The sequence below is a fragment of the Bos indicus genome, chromosome 6, assembly GCF_029378745.1.
Source record: "Bos indicus isolate NIAB-ARS_2022 breed Sahiwal x Tharparkar chromosome 6, NIAB-ARS_B.indTharparkar_mat_pri_1.0, whole genome shotgun sequence".
Classification (NCBI taxonomy): Eukaryota; Metazoa; Chordata; class Mammalia; order Artiodactyla; family Bovidae; genus Bos; species Bos indicus.
In genome coordinates, this window is record NC_091765.1 from 69,284,001 (window position 1) to 69,296,777 (window position 12,777).

The following is a 12,777-nucleotide window of genomic DNA, read 5'->3' on the forward strand; positions in this document are numbered from 1 at the left end:
GGCTGAGTAGGGCCCCAAGATCCAGGGGAGAGAGCCCAGATACACAGCACTGGGCCGAGCCGAGGCAGGAATCCCTCGCCAGACCAGGTCTATGTCTTCTCTGAGTGCCCCAGGAAGCCCAGGACATCCCAACTAGATGATGTGTAGAAACAGCATGGAGCTAGATAGAAAGCACTAATTTTTCCTAGAGCTGAGGACCGAACTGGGAGAAGAGATGGACGGAAAACTGCCTAGCCAAGGTCCATCTTCAAAGCTAGATGGAGCTGGACTCTGCTTCTAGTCTGGACACCTGTGATTTTCTATCTGTATATATTTTTGTCCCAATGACTCTTCCAATATATGATAAAAATATATGTAGTGCATTCAAGATGTACCCCAAAACACTTATCAGGCACCCATTATGTGCATGATACCACTACAGCACCAGATCAAATCCCTGTCCTCACAGGGCTTACACCTGTGACTTAGTACTTCCTTACCTCTAAAAGATGCTGAAAAACCCAAACAGGTAAAAATGATCTGTAATCCCATCAAAAATTCTTTCTCTACATATATAAAGCAAGAAGCCAGAGTTCCTCCTTGTCCATTCGACCCTTCCTATTCCCCATAAGTAACCATTATACACTTTTCCTAAAATTTTAAATACTTATTAAGTATACATACCCACATACTTTTTATTTTATTGTTTTTTAAAAGAAAATTAGGATAACACTTTACAGAATAATCTACAACACTTTTCACCCAACAGACCACGAACCACTGTTTGAGTTCTCCAAGTAGAACCTAAGGATCCAAATACAGTCCTTGCTGAGTATGTAGAGATCTCACTTTTTGGTTGTATAGCATTTCACTTGGTGTCTGGATTAATATTATTAAATCCCCTCAAGATACACATATACTCTCTGCCTTGCCCCACTTCCACTCACGGACCTTTAGGGGTTTTGTTGAATGAGTTGATAATATTACTGACTCACTATACAGGAAGTGTATGCAACAAGGGAGAGTTCATTTTCCAAAGGCAAAGGCTGCTCAGACAGGGTTCTGAGGTCTGGAGAAATGACCGAGTTGGTGGCAGGGAGGTAAAGTCTAGGAAACTGATCATTGTCTTTGTCATGCTCAAGATTTATAGATAACATATTTATGTGAAGTTGGCCAAATCAGCCAACCATGATGATCAAAAAAAAGAAACTGAAAAGACCTTAGTAATTTAGTGGTTACCTTCCCTTTGTTAATGACAACAGCCACTTGCCTCTCAACAGTCTTTGGTCTAAATTTCATCATGCATCTTCAGTTCAATCACATCTTGTAGAACCAGTCTACACTGCCATATTTAAGACTGGTAATTTTTTAAATGACAAAACTACAGCTGATCAATTATCTGAGTGATTTTATCAGTATTTTTTTAGATCATTGAACAAAGGATGGGAAGTTATATTACTAAGTTGAGTGCCAGTTTCTAAGGTCTTCGGTGTCTTGGTGGGTGACTTCATGTACCCACAGCACCATCAGTTAGTATTTCTAGAACCTCCATGAGAACCATGGTGCAGTGACTGGAAGTTTTGTGTTGGCAGCAAACACATGGTCAGGTCTTGGCCACCTGTGTGCCTGTGGCAAGTCACTGCGGCCTTCCTAGGTCTCTGATAATAATACCTCTCTGGCTTACTTGCATGAGGATCAAAGGGAAACCAAATGCAGGGGACTCTTCAAGTATCAGCTACTATCTGAATAAATGGGAGGAAGAACCTGCATGTCGCTAGGTGATCGTGGGTAACCTTAGCTCCTGTCTACATGCCCACCTTGGAGAGTCAGCACCCTGAAGCTGAACCCCTCACTGGATCATAGTCCCCACTAACAGCACATTCAACTCTCCAAGAAAGCCTTAGCAAATAGAGTGAATTCTGTGGAATATTTCCTAGGAAGATGGGAGAGAAGATTCCTTCATCCACTCCACACCAAAACCTAATGAGCTTTTCTGTCAGAAACATCTATTCTTCCTTGAAAGCTCATCTTTGGCCACCAGCAACCTGATCGCTTTCCTCCTTGTCTAACAGAGACTACCCAGCCTCGATGGCTCTAGCCTTTCTTTACCCTTTATCTTCCCATTGGGTCTTTCTGTGCTTCACTCTACGACCCCACTCTTCCCTTTTGCATCAAGTTGTGGTACAGTAATTACCCCATTCATCTTGGATTTTCTTACCATTTTCCAACTCCCTGTTCAAAACATCCTTGTAAGGTTCTCCCACTCTCCTTATAAAGTGGTGAAAGCGAAAGTCGCTCAGTCGTGTCTGACTCTTTGTGACCCCATGGACTATACAGTCCATGGAATTCTCCAGGCCAGAATACTGGAGTGGGTATCCTTTCCCTTCTTCAGGGGATCTTCCCAACCCAGAGATCGAACCCAGGTCTCCCGCATTGCACGCAGATTCCTTAACAGCTGAACCACAAGGGAAGCCCATAAAGTGATGGGGGCATTTTAAATAACAACTGTTTTTGCTGTCATCAACTTTTATTTTCTTTGCATAATATTATTCAGTAATTCTCTTATTCTTAGATCCAGAAACCTGGGCACTGTCTAAAGCCAGCCCCTCATCTAGCACTTACGGACTTGCCTAAGGTGACAGGACAGGTCTGGGCCACTGACAAAGCAGAGCTGACCCCCAGTCCATTGCTCATCTCACTGCATTAAGCCTTGGTACAAATAAATCGGGAAGCTTTCAGATTCAGGGGAATCCAGAACTCTGGACTAGAAGAACCTTAGGTTTGATCTTGAACAAATCCTTCATTTTAAACAGCTTAACATGGAAACTTTTCTTTTAGTCTCTGAATCCTAAAAACACAGCACAGATTAGCTGGTTACTTTAAAACATATGTACTTGCCTGGTGGGTATGATTTCCAGGAACATATACAGACTTGAACTGTTTCATGAGGTTCCGAGCTCCAGCAATATCCCGAAGCAAAGTGAAGAGTTCATCCACAGCACTTTTGGATTTGTGAAATGTCAGATTAATTGAAGAGTCACAGCCTGAAACAGTCCAGAGATATTTTCTCGAGTGAACAAATCTTTAAACTGAGTTTTAATCATGACAGGCTGAGCTCCATGTAACATTGCTGAGTTCCTCTTTTTTTTTTTTAACCCTATTTCCCCCTGGCTGTTCACCAATTGGGCTGTTTCAATCATCCCTGAGCAACGAAACACACTGAGTATAAATGCCTTTGACAGAATTAGAACTCAGAATTGCCTGGGATTGCAGCCACTGGCTTCAACCCCTAGACTGTAGAAGTTTCACAAAAAGAAAGCTCCCTAGGGTCTGCTATCCTTAGAAAATAGCTCTGAGAAAAGAGGAGGAGACACAGAGGAAAATACAACAGAGGACTGTGATGAGCCGCTCACACTTGAATCCCACCAACGGTTTCCATAAAATAGAACAGCCAGAACGAGAAAGCTCATAGAGCTGCTCCAATAACAGAACTTGCTGGGCTGGGCATCTAATGTGCTAACAAAGCATACAGCGTATTTGAAAAGGCAACCATTCAAAGCTGATCAAACACAAAGGGGGCCTTATATGGAGACTGTTCTCGGAAATGGTTCTATTTCCTTTTGAAACTTATAATAGATGGATTTATCTTCTATCTTGTTAGAAGCCTATTCAGAAGAGGAATGATTACGGTAAGTTAGAAGTTCAAAAAATAGAGAAAGACTTGAGATGAGAATTTTTGAGTGTTGAAATACTGCAGATATAGGAATTCATCAATCCCCATATCACCCTTATGAGGCAGGAGCTATTCTTTCTCCTATTTTGAGGATAAGAGAGCTGAGATCCAGAGAGGTTAAGGAGCACTCCCGCTAGCACGCTGACAATGCTCGGCCCACGCTGGCTCAGTCACTGCGGGTCGTGTGTAGGTCTGGAGAGCAGATCTTGTGGCCTCTGTGTCCTTCCTCAAGTACCTGCACGTCTTTCTCTTTATCTGTCTGTTTCTGTGTCTCTCTTCCTGTCTGAGGGCTTCTTCTGGTTAGAAGCATGGAAGTCAGCACTCAGAAACAACACCACAATTGTTGTTGGGGGAATAGTAACAGCTGGGGACAGGTGGAACGATTCTGAATTGTGGTCTCCATAGCCTGACGGGGAGGGGGTGGTAGGGCTGAGTCCCAGTTGCCCACAGCAGTAACTCACTCGTGAATGCCTTCACTACTGAGCTTTCTTTCCTCCCCTGTCTCACTTCCCTACTTCCTGACCACACTGCCTGGGACATCTTCTCAAATATAGTGCTTGCACTCAAACCCTTATCTCAGGAAACCAGAGCTTCCAGGGTGATCTGAACACAGGCAGCCTAGACCTTCCCAGATAGTGCGGTGGTAAAGAATCTGCCCACCAATGCAGGAGGGGCTAGAGACACAGGTTCGATTCCTGGATCGGGAAGATTCCCTGGAGTAGGAAATGGCAACCCACTCCAGTATTCTTGCCTGGGAAATCCCAAGGACTGAAGAGCCTGGTGGGCTACAGTCCCTGGGGTCACAAAAGAGTTGGACATGACTTAGTGACTAAACATCAAGAACAACAACAGTTTATATAATTTTTCATTTGGTCTCTTTCAATTTTTTTGAAAAATGAGGACGATAATGTTCTTCCATTAGGCTGAGAGGGATAAAACCATATCCTGGATTGTAGAGTACTGAAAATAATAAAGTACATGTGGAAGTTGTGGATTATACATTAGAATTAGATTAAGCAAAGGCTGTGTAATTCCAAAGAGGCAGGTTGACTGTGGAGCAGGTTGTTGATAGAAATGTTTACAAGTAAACTGAACTCAAAGAAACCCAACAGAAAAATAAAACTGTCAAAGAAATTGTTGGGAAAAAAGTCCTAAATTTACAAATAAACTAAAATTTCCCTGAAAAACAGTTAATATTCTCCACTGTTCAAATCAACTACACAACGGCAACTTCTTCCAAACCATCATCTCGTTCTGATGTGTCTATTATCCTCAAAGCAAGTGCTCTACAATGGATATGCTTCTGGGACACCAGGCCAAAGGGGTCTCATTTTTATCATCTCTGAGCATTTTCATAACTTTATCAATTTTCACCAAAAGCAGGGTTTACATTCAGTTACCCAAACCCTATAATGAAAAGTCATTCACACAAACACACACACGAGAAATGTGGATCAAAGGAGACAAATGATGTGCAAAAGCACATCACCATCTCCAGCAAAATGTTCCTCTGATCACAGGCCTGACCTCCTCCATGTACACTGCCTCCTGCCTTTCAGAATATCTCCTCTGTGAATGCAGCTCATTCAACACTCATGCTGCAACTAATAATAGTTAAAGGAGATGTGGGTGCAAAAGTTATGAAATGGGATGAATTTTTTTTCTGTGTAAAAGCTATAATCACTTAAAGCTCACCTAAATAACCACTTACATCAGGCGCTATTCTAAGGAGTTTATAGATATCAGCTCATTTAATCTCCCCAGAAACCCAATGAAGTACTACTATTATTACTCCCATTTTGCAGATGGGGAAACTGAGCCATGAGAAGTAACACGTGGTCACTCAATGAAAGCAGTAAAGCTATGATGCAAAGCCTGTGGTCTAACTCCCAAGACAGTCGTATTAACCACTCCACTCTACTGTCTTCATATGTGCTGGAGGCCACATACATAAAAGGTTAGTAAAGCACTTTTTGTTATTCAGCCACCCAGTTGTGTCTTTTGTAACCCCAAGGACTGCAGCACGCCAGGCTTCCCTGTCCTTCACCATCTCTGGGAGCTTGCTCAAACTCATGTCCATTGAGTCGGTGATGCCATCCAACCATCTCATCCTCTGTGGTCCCCTTCTCCTCCTGCCCTCAATCTTTCCCAGCATTAGAAGTGCTTTTAAAATGGAGTGAGTGGCAGATGCCTTTCTTGGGAAGACTTGGGCCCATCCCTGGGGGTAGATGCTAACAGTGTGGTTTGCAGGTACACCCTGGCCTGTCTTCTGCATCCACACAAGGTGTGGGATCTTGGGATCTCCCAGGGCTGCTGCACACCCTCCATCGGATCTCTGTCCTGTAAGGTGCTATATTCAGTTACTTCTTAGAAGCCCCTGACAGCCTGTTCCATTAAGCCAGCTTATGAGATAACGGTGTTTTGTAAGGGAATGCTAAGTGTACAATTCCAGTCAATTCTCATTTAATCCACTTAGTTTAATAGATAATAAAGCAGAAGCTGATCCTAGGCTTTGGCCAAGCACAATCTGTGTACTTCAGTTGCCTGCTTCTTGATAAGGGAGGCCCCCAACCCCCAGGGCACCCTTGAGTTTGTCTAAAATGGGGTATGACTCATGCTCCTGCAATTCCTTTCTCTGGAGGGCTTGGCGATCTCAGGCAGGGGTCCAGTTACTTCTCCAAGCAACCAAATAGGGCTCCCGTGTCCATGTCTGCCCTCGCCAGGCCCCTCTCACCCGTCTCCACTTACTGAAGTGGCTTTCCTCGGGCAGAGAGAGGAGAGCAGTTTCCATGGCTGTGAGTGCTACAGGGACCCACAGTTCAGGCAACAACAAGGTTAAAGTGGACAGCAAGCTGAGTAGCTGAGCGATCCTTTTGGGAGGGCTGAAATGAAGCTGAACCCCTCTCTCCAGTCTGCCTACTCCTTCTGTTTGGTTCTTGCATGGAGCAGATTTTAAACTTTCTGGGGCATGGGGAACTTTTTTCAAAAGAGCCTGGCTTCCAGACTTTGGGTTTTATTTCTTAGGTATTCAGGAAAATAAAGCATTTTGCAACAGGAGGCTGCCTTATCCAAAGCTTCAGTTTGGATTAGAGATGTAGCACCTCACCTAAGGAGCTTCCCTAGTGGCTCAGAGGTTAAAGAGTCTACCTGCAATGCGGGAGACCTGGGTTCGATCCCTGGGTCGGGAAGATTCCCCTGGAGAAGGAAATGACAATCCACTCCAGTATTCTTGCCTGGAGAATCCCATGGATGGAGGAGCCTGGTGGGCTACAGTCCACAGGGTTGCAAAGAGTCGGACATGACTGAGAGCCTTCACTTTCACCTCACCTAAGGTCTTCCAACACACACACACACACACACACACACACACACACACACACACGGAACCTGTGTGGTTGAATAAGCTGGGGAGCACGGTTGGAATAGGACTTGAAATGCCTCCCTATTTAGAGATATTACTCTCTTCACAGCTGTAAAGTTCCCTCACATCCGACTAGGAAAAGCTAGGGTCAAAGAGTATCACTGGAGCCTGGTCAAGAGGCTGTTTTCTTATTTGTACCCAAATTATCCAAAGATGGCCTCCTCATCCTTCTTCCAGCCCAAGATTGAGAACGTCAGGCCCATTTTTCCAATTTGCATCCCGCCCTCCTGCCTCTCAGCAAACCCTTGGCAGCAGGGGACCCACCTCTGTGGGATCCCCAGGAAGTTAGAGAAAGGGTTGGCTTGGGAGGGCAAGATGGCCAGAAAGGACAGAGCGCTGGGAGGTCATGACCTTCCTCATCCATCCGGCTGTCTGACGTTGCCTTTTCTCTCTTTTCAAACCATTGTTTTAAAGATGGAGTCATTTTTTCATGGCTCTCAATAAAAGGTTGGTAAATGAAAATAAAACAAAACATAATAAAAAACCCAAATAAACCTTAGCGAGTGGTGTCACATCTGAAATCTCTTAGGGAGACTGACTGTGTAAAACCACTCCTGTGTAGGGCAGTCCTGGTAATATTTACAGTAGAAGCCCTCCTTTTCAAATGTGCTTGGGACCAGTAGGTGTTAGGAGTCATTTAACACAGGGGAGGGATCATGAAAAATTGATCTCTCTTCCATGCATACACACATGTATGTATACACATAGACATATATGTGTATTTGTGTGTATGTATAGTTTTGTTTAAAATTAAAACATAAACTATGAACCTATTTGCAGGGCAGCAGTGGCAACACAGACAAAAGAGAACAGACTTGTGAGCGCAGTGGGAGAAGAGGAGGGTGGGTCGGATTGAGACAGGAGCGCTGAAATACACACGTTACCATACGTCAAACAGATATTCAGTGGAAATTTGCTGTGCATGCAAGGAGCTCAACCTGGGCTCTGTGACAACCTAGAGGGGAGGGACGGAGGTTCAGAGGGAGGGGACATATGTATACTTATGGCTGATTCACGTTGTATAGCACAAACCAACACAACATTTTAAAACAATTATCCTTCAATTACAGATAAATTTAAAAAAATGTTAAGTGTCTATTTATTCACTAATCTTTCAAGAAAAGGCCAAGGTCTTTTCTTTGAGTACTGTCTGCTGATTAGAGTTCTTTTTTCTTCTTTTAAACCATTACATACCAGGTATAATTTCTAATTTTAGTCCATTAAAAATGGAACAAGAAGTTGAAGACACCTGAAGCACAATCTGAAAGCAGAATTCTTCTAGATTTTAATCTTGCTTTTTCCTTCAATCTTTCACAATCACCTAGTTCAGACCTAATTCAAAAGCATGTTTAAAATGACTCATCTTTAAATGCTTTTCGAAAGCATTCAATTTGGTTTTCATTGAAACAAGTTTTTTTGAATTCATATTTCCTCAGAGGACATTTAATTAGAGTTTGCAACTTAATAAAAAGTACAATTAGCAAAGGCAGGTTTGGGAACAAACGCAACTGGCTCCTGGGAACCACACGCCTAAACCAGGAAGAGCGGAGATGCCAGGCACAGGCAGGCTGCTTCGAGCTCTGCAGGGGTCACAGTTCTGCGTGAGTCGTTCTGTTTGTTTCACAGATGGATTGCAGGATGTAAGTTATTTGGGTGAATGGGTCATGTGGAGGCTGGTTGAGAACACATGAATTAGATGTACATATTATTTATATTCATTGAATTTATATTATATTGCATATACAGTAAATGAAACATATATATACATACATATTTCTAAGGTCTCATATTTATATTACACAGGCAATGTATTTATGTCATCAATCTAATATTTATATAATGATCTAGGGTGGCTTTTAAGTTCTTCTAACATAAAACAGCCAAAATCTGGGTTTTAAGCCTTTAGATCTTACTGGGCTGATTTCTTTCCTTGTAGGATTCTTGATCTACACCACACGGCAGGGGCTCCTCAGCAGGTGCCGACATAAACATGCTTGGATGAAAGTATTAGTGTGCCTGACCTAACTAAGAAAATCAGGGTCAGAAATACTCAGATGAGGCCACAACGGGCTGGAGACGGCTCACGGAGACTGGACCACCTTCAGAAGTCCCTTCAGATCTCCCCTCAGGCTCTTAGCCCACACTGATCCCATGGCCCCGTGGTGTACTGGATCCTGCTCAGGGTCCTGGAGTCTCCTAGCCTGAGGCCTCTAGTTATTGTTCAAATGACAGAGGAGGGCAGGAGGGGAGGGGTGAGGACAAGCTCCAGGGAAGCCAGGGCTTTACCTGGTTCTCCACTGGTCTCCAACACAGAGCCTTTGTTCATAGAAGAACTCATGAAATATTTCTCATTCAAATAAATGAATGAGCAAAATAGGTGATGGGAAAAAGCTTAATCAGACCAAACATGCCATAAAGCGACAGCAATGATTCTTGAGGAGCTGATAAAAATGTCTCTGCAGAAAATTTCAAACAAAGGGCTCCCAGATGGGTTTGAGCAAGTGCAGCCTCCACGCATAAGTGGATCATGTCCCAGGAAGGCTACTTTAGAAGAATAACCTCAATTGGCCGCATAAATTCATTTTGTCTCTTTAGCAAGCAAAACTAAACTTACATGGTTTGGGTATTCGTGCATATGAGATAAAACTGTTTTAAAAGGAAAGAAAATGATAAATACAAGCTTCAGAAAGTGGTTACCCCTAGGGGAGGAGGTGGGTGGGTAAGCAACCCTTTGGGAGGGGGTGATGGGTTCATGAGTGTTTCTTATGTAAGTATGCTTTATCGCATATATATCATATAATCTTTTAAATGTATCCCCTACCATCTTGGGCTTCCCAGGTGGTGCAATGGTAGAGAATCTGCTTAGCAATGCAGGAGACACAAGAGATGGGGGTTCAATCCCTGGGTTGGGAAGATCCCCTGGAGTAGGAAATGGCAACCCACTCCAGTAATCCTTGCCTGGAAAATTCCATGGACAGAAGAGCCTTGCAGGCTACAGTCCACGGGGTTGCAAAGAGTTGGACACAATCTTAAAAATTATAATGAAACAAAAAACCAGTCACACTACTTTCTTAAGTGAAAGTGAAAGTGAAGTCGCTCAGTCATGTCCGACTCTTAGCGACCCCATGGACTACAGCCCACCAGGCCCTCCGTCCATGGGATTTTCCAGGCAAGAGTACTGACACCGGCATCTCGTCCAAGGCCATGGGAATCATGAACTCCTTCGTCAACGACATTTTCGAGTGCATCGCTGGCGAGGCATTGCGCCTGGCACATTACAACAAGCACTCAACTATCACATCCAGGGAGATCCAGACCGCCGTGCGCTTGAAGCCTCCAGCAAATTTGGCTTTTTTATAACAGTTGGAGAAAGGAAGAAATGACAGCTGAAATGCTTTATTATTAGGCAGGTTTGGGGTGTGTGGTGGATGTGGAAAGGCTTGTACAATCAAGAGAGAATGTCACTGCCCAGAATTCTAGCCCAAGGTCTGAGGCTTCTTGTGAGAAAATCTGTGCTGGGGGAATCTGAAAGAAGGGACATTGTTAGGAATATGCTTTGGAACTTGCACCTTTAATGAAGGCAAGGAACAAGGTCAAGCTGTCAGTGAGGCCCAGGGAGCAGAATGGAGACACAGAGACAAGCAGCCTCGGGATCCTGACATCTGTGCCGCTTCAGGAAGAACCCAGGAGGCAGCAAGACAGACAATCCTAGATCACTGCACAAATAAGGAGACAGCCTCAGCTATTTCAAAACATTCCCTCCGAGATGCTGCTGAAAAAACCTCTCCAAAGCAGCTTTTTTGACTACCGAAACTATACGCAGAGTTTCTTTATCCTAAGATTTCATGTGATTAATCAAGGATGAAGTGTAAAAACTCTTGTGAAACTACATCATATTAAATAGTACAACTTCATATATCAGTTATTGTGTTATCCTATTAAATCAATCCAAATCACTGTAGACAAAGGGATGTTCAGCATTCAGAGAAAGTGAAATACCATGTTTGAGGCTATTTCTTTCAAAAGATAGACACTGGTTTTTGATCAGTTACCCAATCTCCTATTATTGGGGCTATCACCATTGGAAAAATCAGATTTCTCTCATATCATTTCAACTTTGGGCCCCCTTTCCAGGAACAAAACCTGCCACCAGTGGAGATGCCCACATAACCACTGAAACCTGCACTCATAAACCTGCCCAGTCCCAAGCAGGCTGGCACAGAGGCTGCTAACAGTAATCACGGATACGGTCTCAAACCCCCATCGCATGCTGAGTGCTTCCTAATAGGCTGATTGTTTTTATTCTGTTCAGTTAATTCTACTGATTTACTAACTTGCCACTGACACCCTAAGTCCCCTTTCAAAGCATGCTGACATTTCTGATGGTTCTGACTAGCTCAACATGGAGCGCTGGCCTCTTGGAGCCAACTTGAGAGATAATCTGCCTCTGGTTGTTTTCACAAGCTGTCAGGTGGCAGAGCACCTGTGAGCCTCAGAGACCCCTGTGACAATGACTGCTGTTGATCTTGTTTTCTAAACTAGGAGAAAGCAAGGCTGTGCTGAGCTGTGCTTTAGTCGCTCAGTCCCATCTGACTCTTTGCGACCCATGGCCTGCAGCCCGCCAGGCTCCTCTGTCCATGGGATTCTCCAGGCAAGAATACTGGAGGGGGTTGCCATGCCCTCCTCCAGGGGATCTTCCCAACCCAGGGATCGAACCCAGGTCTCCCGCACTGCAGGCAGATTCTTTACCAACTGAGCCACCAGGGAAGCACCGAAGGCTGTGCTACATGCACATAAAGGCAACCCCCGAGCACAGCCGTGCGCTGAGCACAGCTGGCAGTTCTTCTGTTAACATTTGCTCGCTTTTCGTCTGTTCATTTTTGGGTGCTACCAAAGCTGACGTAACAACAAAGGGAAGGAAACACAGGATAGATACAAATTTATGTTGGGGGAAATCTGATGTGCTTACTGTATTTTTCTCTGAATTGAGTAAAGTGTGCCATCGTTTGATTTTATCCATGAATAGTATTCCCCCAGGGCACAGTTTCAGAACCAATGAGGCAGTTGGGCATTTCAGAGAGAGGGAAAAGGAAGCCTAGAGGCTCCTTCTGAGACCTGCGGAGGCTGATCCCACCTGTCCTGCAGGAGGTGAGCCTGAGGCGTCACCACCTGCTACCAGCCCTGTTCCTCTTCACCTCCTGCGCTCCGTCCCTCCCTGTTTTCCCATGCAGAGAGTGTGTGTAGGGCGTGGGGTGGTTCCACCTGACACAGCTGCAGCAGAGGCCTAGAGCTCCCCCAAGAAAACCAGCTGGGGACTTCCCTGGCTGTCCAGTGGGTAAGACTTTGTACCTCCACTGCAGGGGGTACAGGTTCCATCCCTGGTTGGGGAACTAAGATCCTCATGCCACATGGCCAAAAAAAAAAAAAAAAAAGGAGACCTCTTGGAAGGCTTCCTAGAGGAGCAGAAGAAGGCAGATGTGAAGGACCCCATCAAGGTGCACACTTTCTGCTCCATCCTGAATCTTATTCCAGGCCCAGTCTTGCTCCTGGTTTTACAAACAGTACCAAAGGTCCATTGCCCACAAAGGATTCTTAAGAGATAAGGTTGTACTTTATTCTAAAATTTCAATAAAATTTAGAAGGT

The 12,777-nt window shown here is 44.3% G+C and overlaps 1 protein-coding gene across 1 annotated transcript in view; it reads right to left on the bottom strand.

The window, feature by feature from the left end:
• The window catches only part of SCFD2 (sec1 family domain containing 2), a 396,972-nt gene that overhangs the window by 43,673 nt on the left and 340,522 nt on the right, over positions 1-12,777 (bottom strand). Inside the window, exon 6 of the mRNA XM_019962747.2 lies at positions 2,878-3,023. Coding sequence (XP_019818306.2) covers positions 2,878-3,023 — 146 coding nt within the window. The remainder of the gene's footprint in view (positions 1-2,877; positions 3,024-12,777) is intronic.